The sequence below is a fragment of the Thunnus thynnus genome, chromosome 1, assembly GCF_963924715.1.
Source record: "Thunnus thynnus chromosome 1, fThuThy2.1, whole genome shotgun sequence".
NCBI lineage: Eukaryota > Metazoa > Chordata > Actinopteri > Scombriformes > Scombridae > Thunnus > Thunnus thynnus.
Genome location: NC_089517.1, coordinates 39,483,993 through 39,497,931, shown reverse-complemented (window position 1 = coordinate 39,497,931; position 13,939 = coordinate 39,483,993). Strand labels below are relative to the sequence as shown.

The 13,939-nt window shown below is 39.5% G+C and overlaps 1 protein-coding gene across 3 annotated transcripts; it reads left to right on the top strand.

Annotated features, from left to right (window-relative positions):
• Positions 1 to 4,158: 4,158 nt before the first annotated feature.
• Positions 4,159 to 11,493, top strand: mtfmt (mitochondrial methionyl-tRNA formyltransferase). Of its 3 annotated transcripts, none has more exons than XM_067597945.1 (10): positions 4,159 to 4,528; positions 6,948 to 7,145; positions 7,858 to 7,980; positions 8,062 to 8,164; positions 8,250 to 8,325; positions 8,421 to 8,512; positions 8,604 to 8,682; positions 9,724 to 9,797; positions 10,628 to 10,720; positions 10,968 to 11,493. In XM_067597945.1, the coding sequence occupies exons 1-10, from the start codon at positions 4,338 to 4,340 to the stop codon at positions 10,971 to 10,973; spliced, it is 1,035 nt and encodes a 344-aa protein (XP_067454046.1). In that variant the 5' UTR covers positions 4,159 to 4,337; the 3' UTR covers positions 10,974 to 11,493. The 3 variants fall into 3 exon arrangements, with proteins under 3 accessions (XP_067454046.1, XP_067454041.1, XP_067454032.1); XM_067597940.1 differs by having other exon boundaries at positions 10,628 to 10,836; XM_067597931.1 differs by lacking the exon at positions 10,968 to 11,493 and having other exon boundaries at positions 10,628 to 10,944.
• The last annotated feature ends 2,446 nt before the right edge of the window (positions 11,494 to 13,939 follow it).

The following is a 13,939-nucleotide window of genomic DNA, read 5'->3' as shown; positions in this document are numbered from 1 at the left end:
CCTTTTGGTTTGCAATTTTCTTTTCATAGGAGAACACAGGACGTGATTTACAGAGCAGATATGTATGCTGAAATGACAAAAAGATGCTATTTAATTTCAGTTGGATTTAAATCTTTCCTCATGTATAATTTGTGAGCAGTAATTCTGCCACTGCAACAGCATTGTCACAGTAGCATAGCATTAATACTTCATGTATGTATCTTACAAATAATGTGTTTTACTATAAAGACGGAGAAGTTGTAGGCCTTTACTGTGAAACCAGAATTGTTGATGCAAGTAGGGAGTTCCTAATGTTAGCAAAACATATAGTAGGGTCCAAAAGTCTGAGATCAGTTTCTCCTAAGTGGTCTCAGACTTTCGGATGCTATACTGTTTACTGATAACATTTTTTCTAAAGAAATCAGAAAGTTAATTTACACGTTGTTATACCCCCGAACAAGCATGGTCAAAGAAAATTGATTAAAAAATGTCAGTAATGGTGTGAAGTAGTTTTTAACAGTAATTAATAATAATAGTAATAATAATGATGATACATTTCATTTATAGAATGCTATTCAAGATGCTCAAAGATGCTTTACACAGACAGTAAAATAAAGAAGTTAAAAACACTTAAGGGACAAATTAGAACAAGAAGTTAAATTAAACATTAGAAGCACTTGTAAAAAGGAGTTTTGAGTAACCTCTTAGACAGATTGGAGCTGGACTTGTGGTGGGGATACAGACATTTTATTGGCAAGACAGGCTGAAAGAGCTGAGGGGGAGATAGATTTGAGATTGCACAAGGATGTTTTGCAGTCCTCTTTGGGGATGGAAATTGAAATTTGGATACTGATATCCATGGTGATTGCCAGGTGGTCAGCGATGTTGAGATCAAGATTATAGAGCTGATGTATTGTCAGACCAGCGGAGCAAACCAGATTCAGGATGTGATGGTGGCTGTGAGTGTGGAAGTTGATATGTTGTGTGAAGTTGAAGCATTTTAAAAGTTCCAGGAAATCAGAGGCGATTACAGTGAGTGGCATCAATGTGAATATTGAAATCACCCAGAAATAGAACAGAAGGTGAGGTGGCACATAGTTGGGTCAGAAAATCAGAGAAGCCAGAGAGAAAGGAATAGATTTGGTTGACTGCAAGGGTGTTACCAGAGAGTTTGAAGGTATTGTGTTGAAATGACTGTGTGGCTGGAATGGAAATGCTGGTTGTTTTAATGTCCTACCCTAACCCTAACACTGACAAACATAACATGTTTTTCTTGCTGTAATCATTCCTCCTGTTCATACTGACCATTAGAAGATCCCTTCATAATGCACTTACAATGGAAGTGACGGCGGACAAAATCCACAGTCCTCCTTCTGTGCAAAAATTTATTAACGTTTATCTGAAACTAATATGAAGCTTCAGCATCCAAATGAGTCATATCAAGTAGATATCTTTCAATGTTACAGTCTTTTTAGTGCCAATGTCTTTTTGTTACTATACTTCCACCACAGCTTAACAGGGAAACACTGTCTGAGGAAACATAAAGAGGGAATTTGATGCTAAAAAGACTGTAAATGTGTCAGATATCCACTTGATATGACTAACTCAGACTGCTGAAGCCTCATATAAGCTTCACATCATGACTGTGTGGACACACTGTGGATTTTGGCCTCCATCACTTACATTGAAAGCACATTTGAAGGATCTTTTAATATCCAGTATGAACAAGAGGAATGATTACAGCGAGGAAAACCTCTTTCACTGCTCATGTGGACACCTGACTGCTGTTTGAACACAGGCTTGAAAAATTGTGATCCTGTCCTTTAAATTTATGGAAATATTGTGACATTAGTCCAACTGGAGTAAGAGAGCAGCAAGTGAGCCAACTGTCAGTCACAGCTGTCAATCAACGCCCACACGGCAGACATCAAAGCATCTTATTAACAGAGCGATAATTTCCTAAATGACCACCAGCACACTAAAGACTCTCCAGCTGGTCCAGAATGCAGCTGCACGTATTCTGACTAAAACTAGAAAAAGAGATCACATTTCTCCCATTTTAGCTTCACTACATTGGCTTCCTGTAAAATCTAAAATAGAATATAAAATCCTTCTCCTAACTTACAAAGCCCTTAATGGTCAGGCACCATCATATCTTGAAGAGCTCATAATACCGTATTATCCCACTAGAACACTGCGCTCCCAGTATGCAGGCTTACTGGTGGTCCCTACAGTCTTTAAAAGTAGAATGGGAGGCAGAGCCTTCAGCTATCAGGCTCCTCTTCTATGGAACCATCTACCGGATTCAGTCCGGGGTGCAGACACCCTCTCTATGTTTAAGAGTAGGCTTAAAACTTTCCTTTTTGATAAAGCTTATAGTTAGGGCCGACCAGGCTCGCCTTGGATCAGCCCTTAGTTATGCTGCTATAGGCCTAGACTGCTGGGGGACTTCCCATGATGCACTGAGCTCCTCTCTCCTCCTCCTCCTCTCCATCTGTATGCATTCATGTAACATCAATGCATGTCACTAACTTTGCTTCTTCCCCGGAGTTTTTTGTGCTTTCTCATCTCACAGGAAAACCTGAGTCCCGGGCCGAACCTTCGCGGTCCTTCACAGTCCTGATAGCATCCTTCCCTGGCTATTGACGCTTGTGCTTGTTGTTGTTGTTGTGATTGTTTTTCTTCTGTCCCCTCTCCCCCTTTCCCTCTCTCTTTCTCTCTCTCAACCCAACCGGTCAAAGCAGATGGCCGCCCACCTAGAGCCGGGGTCTGCTTGAGGTTTCTACCCGTTAAAGGGGAGTTTTTCCTTACCGCTGTCGCCAAGTGCTTGCTCATGGGGGAATTGTTGGGTCTCTGTAAATTAAAGAGTATGGTCTTGACCTGCTCTATGTGAAAAGTGCCTTGAGATGACTTCTGTTGTGATATGGCGCTATATAAATAAAAATTGATTGATTGATTGATTGATTATTAGAGGCCTGAATTTTAGAGATTGAGACTATAATGACTTGTTGGAAAAAATGATTGACTTAGTATTTCATGAGAGAAGTTGAGGCTTTTTGAATGGGAATGGTCAGTCAGAGCATCTAGCAGCTGTTGGTGGCACTTTAAGGTCCTCTCTGCCTCAAGCCGTGGGAGCCACGATCACAGGAGTAATGATGATGTTGTTGTGTTGTTTTTTCTTTTGATAACTAGATTGTCTGCCATGTGCTTAGCTAGCCTATCAGAGTGTATATCATACGTGTATGCATTTTTCTTCTTGCACACTTATACAATGAACTTGATATGCAGAGTATCTGTTGGAATATTATAAGAAAGGTCTCATTTACAGACTCATGCATAGAGTTTAGCTTGCTGCTTAAATGACTATGAATGTAACAGTTTATGATTGGAGTTATTGGTGTTGCATTGTAAGGTTAAGAAGTCTGGTTCCCATTCTGTTTGAAGAAAGACTATCTTGCATCAGTGTATACTGTTTTAATAAAATGTTTCATTATTGACATGGCTTTGTGTTTTTATGCAGTGATAATACAGATAGAAGTCTTATATCTGCATGTTAAAAAAAATGTTAGTAAGTTATAAGTTTATCAATTTCAAATAAGCTATCAGCAAACCCATATAATTCACCTGCAATTATAAGTATTAATAAACAGGCTAAATAATAAATGGCTCTTGTAGCAATCCATTAAGTTTAGAGTTGTAAACGTTAAAATAAGTTGCTTATGAAAAGATTTTGTTATGTGGTCAAACATTCCATCGGAGGGGTTCCTGATGAACTAAAGACAATGATCAATGAAGCATTAGTAAATTATGTATTAACTAATAATGAAGCCATAAATTACTGCAGATAATAAATGTTTATAAACAGTGAGTGAGTGGTACTGTAAAAATACACTGCAATAGATAATATAAATAACAAAAGATAATGATGTATGAATAAATGTTTTAAAAATATAGACTATATAATAGCCCTTCAGCCATTTCTGCCTATTATTTAGAGAAATAAAAGAAAAAAAGATCAAACTATGGGCCTTCCTGGAAAACGGACCTTCCATCTCTCTGTTTAACCCACCTCTTGCTCCTGCGACACACACACACACACACACACGCACACACACACACACACAGTGTCCAGCAGGTGGCAGTAAGCGTTTGCCAACCGGCAATAACATCTACGTCAGGAAGAAGGGACGGAAGTGCAATTGGACACATGGCGGCCTCCACAGCAGTGTCACTCTCAGTCGGTTTGGAGCATGGATGTATTTAGGAAGGGTCATAATACGTCAAATTCCCTAGAATTGGTATGTTCATACATTCAGGGTAAATCTACGTCATCGCAGATATTTCGGTAGTCAGCACTGATGCGGTGGACGCGCGGCGGACGCGCGGTCGGTATGCTGACTGCCTGCAGGAGCGTCCTTCGTCGCCTGCAGCACTGCCAGCCGCTTGCGGTATGGAGGCGGCACCTGTCCTCCGGACCCCCCTGGAGGCTCCTGTTCTTTGGCTCTGATGAGTTCGCTGTGGAATCTCTAAAACTCCTCACATCCAACAGGTGCGGTTCCTGCACAAGAAGCTCAGGCTCCTTCCTTTCTTTTATTTATAAAGAGCTGATGAGGAAATGATTGATGATATTATTTGACATGGATAATGCCAGGCAGGCAGAGACAGGATGAAGAATATTGCTTACTGCCATGACTGCGTTTCACTCGCTGCTGTGTTACCATGGTTACATATGTATACTTACACCGTGGTCCGGGTGAATACTCCTCTCTGATTAGCCGGTGGGTGTGCGTTAAAACCGTTTAATGCACACAGTATTTCGGCTCGAGTTTAATTACCGTTCGAAATTCATCCGCAACTCAACTTGTTACCATAGCAACATTATTAGTTTTGAAGAAAGGGAGCAGCAGAGAAAAAAGAAATGGAGAAGAAAAGAAAGAAACCAAGCGAAAGACGGCACAAGGAAGTGACACCTGAAAAGCTTCAAATGATAGAGAAAGAGAAGGATGAGATGAATAAAAAAAAGGCAACAAAATGGGCAGTTAATATACTACCAAAAACAAAAGAACACTGATTTTACTCTGTGGTTATGCTTAATGACACCTTACATGAATTCTATACCTTGGTTCAGGCTGGCAGTGAGTACAGTGTGGCAAGTTGTCATGACAACGGTAAAGTCTTGTTTCATAACCTTTCGATTTTGAGAGCAGAACTTTCACCAAAAATTTGCAAATGCTTGTATTTTACATTGTTGGCAAATAACCATGTAATAAGCGGGATAATCAATTTGTAGCATTGCGTTAAACGGTTTTAAGGCACTTGTGAACCGTTTAACACACGCCTACTCACTGATTATCCCTTACTTTGAAAAGATCACTTCCTTGACAGTTCCAAGGGCAGTTCATGCTCAGAAGGTGGTTTAAACAGAAGTTAAGATTTTGAATTCTAAGGTCAAATATCTGTTATTAAAAGTCCAGTGGTTGGTCAGTTCGTCACAGTAAAGACACATACTATTATAAGAAAACTTTATTATTATAACAAATTTCATAATTAGGAAATACATCAAATCCAAATCGGGCCCTCCAACAAAAACAGTTGACCCTGTAACAAAAGCTGAAGCTTTTCCCCTTTATAGATGACATCAAATCTTTTACATGACGCTACATAAATCTATAGCAGATAGCAGTGTAAACACAGGGCTAATGTAAATCCCAAAGAATATGATCTGTTAACCTCTTATAAACTTATGATATTTATGACAGTTAGAAAACATCATTTGGCTGATCTGACCAGAACAAATTTGGGTCAATAACAGTACTTTCATCCATAAATGAAGCAGACCAGTGTTTGTTGTGTGTGGAAAGCTATCAGTTACATTTCTAGTCTCATGTATGTTCATGTTTGAATCATTTTTTTGCCAACTCTTTATCAATTCTGTTTGCCGTCACTTACTAATGAGAATCGTGACATCAGTTTTATTCTTGCATGATTTCAAAGAAATAAACAAACCAAATATACAGTATTAAAAACATATTGGGCTGTATTTTCACTGTGCCTGTAAGACGTTGGTCTCCAATAAATAGTGCTGAAAAAACTGGCCCATGGTTGAACCTAATTGCTGACCCCTGAAATACATTCTCGTTACAACGAGAAACTCTTTCAGTTGGATTAAGAAGCGTGTGAAAATTTGTGCTACAGCTGTTATGCAATGTTGATTTAATATGTATGTGGCATATTGAAATATCTTCTGCTGCTATGTAAATCTAAGTATCAGATCAGGTTCGGCATCGGCAAATACTAATATTAATGGATCGGGGGTAGTAAAACTTTGGGACAGTCAGTTCAGTTCAGTTCAGTACAAAACTAGAGATATACAGTGCTATTTTTTAGGGTTAAAAGCTCAACAGCCACTTATTTGCAACAGTAATTATATTATGATTGTTTCTGTGGGTTTCACAGTCTTTTAAAAAGTAATGTGAGTTTTGTGTTCTCAGTCATCCTTCACCAACAGCTACTGATATGATCAGTGATGATGGTTCAGTATAGTCAGTTCAATTTAAAGACGAAGTGTTAAAGATTAGTTCGTACATACACTGAACACCTTGAATGTTTTCATTCATATTCTTGGAGAAAAGCTGCTTTCTGCAGGTTTAACTTGCCACATTAGTTCCAAACTGAACTCAATTTGAGCTTGAGCTGTCTTTTTGTGTAAGATTGAAAAGCTGGCTAAGCCTCCAATCCTGCTCTGTGATACAGGACCCAGTTTGTAATATTTGAACTGCTAGTTTCAGATTTAAATTATAATTTTGCCAAATTAGACAATTTTGTTGTGACAAAACTCTTGTGTGTCTTGTGTTTAGACAACATTTAAGAAGTTTGGCTTATTTTGTTATCCTGACATTCCATTTTCAACATGGTGTCTGGCCTTAAACCCTAATCTTCTGCTACTAACCTTCATATTGTGTTTGTAGGAGCTCCTGTGGAGGGATAGTGGAGTCCCTTGAAGTTGTTACTTTGTCTGGTGACATCCCAGTGAAGAGGTTCGCTCAACAGAACCACCTACCGCTCCACACCTGGCCTCTTGGTGATCTGCATGGACAGTTTGATGTTGGGGTGGTGGTGTCTTTTGGCTGTTTACTCCATGAGAGACTAATCAACAAGTTTCCATAGTGAGTATTTATTGTCTATAAGTGATATATTCTATAACCTGTTGAAAGGAAGGATGTGTGATGATATCGTTCAAAGGAAGAGCTGACGAAGTTCTTATTTTGTAGACGTTTATTAGACGATGGCCATCGGGTCCATTCCATGTACTAAGATGGTCTGGGCAACGTACCACTGTCAGTGCATAGCTTATATGGGGTTACACCTCTGTATCTTATCACATGAATAACATAGGTTTTCCATGGGCACTAGGTCAGTTGGGAGCCATCCATCAAGTAATTGACAGCTGCCTCACAACATATTATGTGTTACAACATACCACATCTGGAACAGTTCCAAACTTGACCATGGATCCATTGTTTTTATTTCTAAGATCCCCCTGAAGGGCCATACCATGTTACCTAAGGTGACATGCAGACTCTGAAATGTTTATGTCACATGTCCAACACCCAAAATCAATAAAATACATAGGGTCAGATAAAAATCATACTAACACCTGTGGACTGTTTCTCTGCTCTGGTCTGGCTGCAGTATAGGAACAGACCTCTTACCCTCAACTCACTGAACCTATGACTAACCTATGATTTCTATCTCATAATCTCATACACTTAAACCTAGAGTCTAATCAACACCACGAGTTTTTGTGGTTCATTGACAGCATGAAATTATAAACTCTTTGTGTGTGTGCGTGTGCGTGCGCATGCTGTTTTATTGCAGCGGGATCTTGAATGTTCACCCCAGCCTGCTGCCGAGGTGGCGAGGTCCAGCGCCTGTCTTCCACACCGTCATGCATGGTGATACTGTGACAGGAGTCACCATCATGCAGATCCGTCCTCACAGGTAAACAGAAGGAAATCTACCCTGTGTTCTTCCTGTTTTCTCTTTCATGCTAAACAAAAACAAAATGTCTTCACATTCCAGGTTCGATGTGGGCCCTGTTCTTGCACAGGAGCTCCATCCTGTCCCTGAGAGATGTACTGCTGATGAGCTTGGAGCTGCTCTAGCCACTAAGGGAGCACATCTAGTGAGTTGCTGAAACATTCCTGGTACGTTATCTTCTGACTAACAGGATGGTAACGTAGTTGCTGTGTTTTCTTTCTAAACCACAGCTGATTGACACGTTGAGGACACTGTCAGAGAGAATGGCAAATAAAATGGAGCAAAGTCAGACAGGTGCAACTTTTGGTATGTAGCTCTCTGAACTACAAAGACACAGTCCTGCTACATATAAATCAAGAGGAATCCTTCAAGCTTACACCTTCCTTCTCTCCAACCAACAGCCCCGAAAATCCATCCATCCATGAGCTGGATGGTGTGGGAGGAACAGACTTGTGACCAAATCGATCGTTTATATCGTGCCATTGGATCCAGGGTAATGAGGACTAATCTGGAACTGTTGTTCAGTATGAGCCATTCAAGACTCTGTTGAATATCACTGTAATGATCCCTCTCTCTGCCATCAGATACCTTTGAGAACCATATGGATGGGCAGCACAATAAAGCTTCTTGATTTTGTAGGAAAATGTCACATTTCATTATCAGGTAAGTTTTGTTTGACCATGAAAATATTTAGAGAACTTGCACTTGCATTTTTATCCAGTCAGGTTTATATCCTGGCTTCAGAAATAGAAAGAAGCATTTATTCTGGTTCTGAAATTTACAGTTACTCTGACAGAAACTGGGATAGTGCGGCACATGAACCTGATCCAGGTTTCTAATCTTATTGTCAACAAATCTCATGTTTGGAGCCAAACCAGCAATGAACTGATCTACTAACAAGTATTGTGTGTGTATCCAAAGCCTCCATAGACCTCTGTTGTTGTCCAAAAATCATTAACATCTGGCTGACATCTACCTTCATCCCTGAAGACAGTGGCTAACATAGTTTGTTTAGATACAGCTCCAAAGAGTTATAACAGCATGTTAATAACCCTCAGGAGTGAGGTTCCTTGTGTGGCAGTATGTCACTGAGTATATGCAGGAACGTGGTTCTGTTTACAGCTTTGCTAGCTTGTTGTGCTGCATATTACAACTTCTTGACTTTGTACTGAATTATACATTTCTTAAAGAATGTCACTACAAAGTCAAGAGGTTGTGTTATGTTGCACAAAAGCTAGCAAAGCACTGTTTTCAGGGATAAAGGAAAATGTCACCCAGTGCAGCAGTGTGACTCATTGATGTGATTTTTGGACAACAGTGAAGCTCTATGGCACAGAGGAATAAAATGTACCAGGCTTTGGATACACACACAATACATGTTAGTAGATCAGTTCATTGTTGGTTTGGCTCTGCATATGACATTTGTTGACTTTAAGAAAAATATAGAAAATCACCAGCATTACACTTTAAAAAGAACACAATTTCTCAGAAAAAAGGATAAAACATTCCTGCCACAATAAACCATATTCTACTACGTGTTGGGTTGAGTTCATCACTATTCACTATCCTTTTCAAAGACTTGAATAGCAATATTTTCAGAAGAGTTAAAGGCCAGATGGCGTAGAGATTTGACGTGCAAGTGTCCGTTGCATTAATGTGTAACCTGAGTGCCATGACCCTGAACTGTCACTGATGTGTTTGCAGATCAAAGGAGGAAACCAGTTCCTGGCTCAGTGAGCTATCAGAAGGAGTCCAACACCCTGGCTGTGTTGTGTAAGGTCTGTCCAGCTCTGTCAAACTCAGTGAGAATACACCTCTCCCTCTTTAACTCCATCCCTATCGCCAAATACCAAATCATCTTTCCATTGATATCAAAAAAGTAATACATGGCTCTCAGGGGAGCATCCTCCAGACTGCTTCATTCAGCTTTTTTACACAGTTAAAAGCAACATTAGCATTAGTGATAACACAAAGAAGCCTTATGAATTTAGCTAATATCTTAGCTGTAATAAACACCAAAACATACAGAAATAGTAAAGAAAACTTGAGCTAAAGATGTGATTTCCGTACATTTAACATGGTTTGGCATAAGAAGCATAAACTGAGTAATGTCAAAATATTTCTCAGATTCATTCATTTGAATTAGTATTTTCACATGTGTGGTCTAACTTGTGTAAATGTGGCATCTTATCAGCTTTGTAAAATAATGTGACATGTTGTAATGTACATTTCCACAGCGTTAATTCTATCAGTACGACAAATTCATGTCAGATTCTAGCATCAAATAGCATCTCCATTCCCTAACCAGTTCCAAATCACTTCTACTTTGCTGGTATTTAAACTGCTGTTAAGCTACATCCCATGAAACTCATCACCAGCAAATTAAAATAGGAGCAGATAAGAAAATTGTGAATTTGACAAAAAAAAAAAGATCAAATGAACAGTTAAAATTAAGAATGAAGGCCTGCTTCAAATAGAGGTCTGGTTTTTGTAATGTTTTGAATGAAGTGACAATAGCACTGCATTCCCTTTCACCCTTTCCTTCAGATTTATGTCATTCTGATATTTATTTGTGGCTCATTGTGTTGATCTGGGTTCCCTGTTCCAGGACGGCTGGGTGGGCTTCAAGACAGTGCTTCTGAAAAAAAGGCTGACAGCAGCTGACTTCTATAATGGCTACTTGCACCAGACACTGAAGAAGGTGACGCCCCATCAGACAACTGAATGCCTGTTTGTCAGTAGAAAAGGAGTAACGGAAGCTGATCAGATGAGAGAGAACTCAAGATAGTTCATTTATCACTCTTGTCTGCATGTAAAGTACGATATTATTGTATTTAATACTTGCAATAAATGAATATGCTGCTGACTGACAGATACCAAGAACAGTCATGAAAATGTATTTATATAAATATTAACCTAAAATGACTTTTGTTTCCATGACTCGAAAGATTTGATTCACCAGTTATCTGGAATGTAGTGCCATTGCAGCTGGAGCGTCTGCTTGGATGGATTATAAGGACCACGGGCCCTGGACACAAACTCGCCATGAGCCCCTAACTACACTCGACCAGCGTGTGAACCCCCTGTGCACAGTAGCACAGGGCAGCCCAGTCACACCGCATGTGTCTCTTTGAAATGATGTTATTTTGATATTACATGTAGCGACATTTTAGGCCTGTTTTGCTGTACACACATCTTGTACAGCACAGCATATTCATCTTTAAGACTCAAAATACACACATGAATAATGCAAATAATTTCTAAGTAACTGTTCAAGAAACAAAATCAGATGTAGCACAGACTATGAAATGTATCAGTTCAACACCAGTTGTGTCCATCACCACCCGGTGTGGTCTCTGGCACGAGCAGAACTCCAAACAGATTGTAGAGTTGCTTATGCGTTAACTCTGTGGCTGAGACAGCTGACTTAACGATCAGTAACCACATTAAATCTGAAATTTGCTTCTCTCTTCATCTTATTGTTTCTGTACACACGGTACAATCTCACACTAGATGCACTGCACTATGACAGTCCTCAACATTCTTGGCCCCTGGTGTTGTGGTAGCGATGTGAGAGGGCGCAGCCAACATCTATCTGAACCCATAAGCTAGTAGTCCCAGTGCAAGCATGCATCATGTCATCTGCAGGAGGCAACTTCTAGCACCTCTACACTACAGTCACCTTCCACCTGTGAAAAATATTGATTCAGGGAGTATTTGCTGAACCACAGATGAATCTCTTCTTTTTATTTGTGAGGCTATGCTACTGTAGGCACATTCTCCATGTTTATATCTTGGTTGACCAAGCTTATGTCTTTACGTAATTAAATTGGCTACTTTACAAAACATTCATACAAGATCATAATTATACCCCACTACATTTTTAAATTATAAATTTAAATTTATATTTACATATATTTAAGAGCAACAACAAAGATCTCAAGGCCAAGGTCAAGGCCTGATTGGCATAGAGCCCTGAGCATGCCATGCCATGCCATGCCATGTCTGAGCATCTCAGTAAACAAGTGCCTGTTGTGAGAAGAGTAGGCCTAGTTGACCTGTTAGCCTAGCCTACTTTATTTAGAATGATAATTAGTGTGAGAGCTAGAACACAGCTCTCACACTATGGTCGTTGTTTATTGTGCGATTGCTTTAAGCAATCACATTGTTCTTCTCACTCTTTATTCTTATTCCACATTCTGTACATTTTTTGGCCTTTTTTAACTGCTGCATACTTTGTGCTATAAAAACCATTCAAATGTCAAACTGTGCAGCTATTTCAGCAGATGTCTGTATTTTTCTTTATTGTAACGTGTCAGTGATTTTATATAATTTTTTTTAAGTATTAAAATTTATAATGGCAGTCTATGGGAGGAATTGTGGAACTGAGTTGGAACCTTTGTCACTTTGAGACTTAACTTCTTGGACATCACTTATCCTACAGACCCCAACGGCAGCTGGGAGCAGCAGCAGCTAACAGCTTCCAGCTCTCACATGTATTCTCTTCAGGAAATGCACATTCTAGTGTTGCCATTCCATCAGCCTAGGAGCTTTTAAAAACACATCACTGAGAGGATATACACAAAGTTTATTTCCCATTGAGCAGACATGTAGTGGTTTTACATGCACATAAGTAACTAACTTACAGTCAGCTTTCTCCAGAAAGCTGATTACTTAACTGTCATACAAACAAGAAACTTGGTTACTGTAATGGGGCTAGTAGATCAGGAAACTTGGTTTCCCCAGGTAACATGCTGATGTCTCTGCCACATATACATATAACAACACACTGCAGACAGGGAACAACACAGCAGAGCAGCGATGCATCCTCCTATTCAAAATAATTCCATCCAGATTCCAATTAAAACTGAAAAATTGTCAACATTTTTGCCTTGACAGGGGTTAAATATTACTTTTAATACGATTTTCCTAATTTGTAGGCCTAGTGTTTTCCAGTGGTCAATGGTATAGCATGTAAAGACTATACCAGGTTACTCAGAGCAACTGGGTTATGTATTTTATGTATTTTAATTTATTTTTTGGTGTGTATATCTGTTTCTGAGCAGCCTGACAGTACAGTGAGAGAGAGAGAGACAGACAGACAGACAGAATGGAGCTCTTCCTCACATAAAAATGTTCAGCAGGAGAAAACTTATTTAGACTTCTACAGCCTACTTCGTCTTAGTTTCAGTTTTAGATGTTAGATGGAACTATTTTAGATATGAGGATGCACGGCTCTGTGTAATGATCTCTCCTTTCATCCAGCTGTTCAGTTGTACTTTCTGTCTGCAGTCTGCTGTCATACACAGACAGCAGTGTTCTCCAGGAGAAGCCTACTTGTGGAAAGCAGGTTTCTCTAACCCCCCAGCCCGATTACAGTAACCAGGTTTCTCATTTGACAGCTGAAAAATCAGCTTCCTGGAGAAAGCTGACTGAAACTGGGTTGCTGAATTGTAATGATTTCTAAGGCAAGTACTGCTCAGAAACAATATAACCTTCACTGTCAGGTTCATCAAAGATGATAAGCTATATAAAGTCTACAGTTTATGAACTTTTAGACTTGGCAGAAGTAGTGTTTCCCTGATAGGATCAGTCTGGGGTTTTCAAGACTTCCTTGATTAATCTTGCATCTTTCTTGAGGTGAAGTTAATGTTATTCAAATGGCAAAATCCTTAATGTTCATAAAATCAATCTCACTGGATAGTCTGTCCATTCTGTCATAGTGCAAGTAATTGGTTCTAACTGTGAAAAGAATCTCTGCTGTTGTGACAGTGACAGTTAACGTCTAGAACAACAGGGCAGAGCGAACGTTGCTGAATGTAGATATGACTGCATGGTGATCCACAATAAACATCTTTGCTCTGATGGTGATGACCTGTTGCTGGTGAACACTTCGTCTGTATCGTTACTAGGGTCCAGG

Coding starts and splice junctions, on each gene's coding strand:
- mtfmt (XM_067597940.1), top strand. CDS start 4,338: ATGCGGTGGACGCGCGGCGGACGCGCGGTCGGTATGCTGACTGCCTGC. Junction 7,981..8,061: donor ATGCAGATCCGTCCTCACAG/GTAAACAGAAGG, acceptor TTCACATTCCAG/GTTCGATGTGGGCCCTGTTC. Junction 8,513..8,603: donor ATCGTGCCATTGGATCCAGG/GTAATGAGGACT, acceptor CTCTGCCATCAG/ATACCTTTGAGAACCATATG.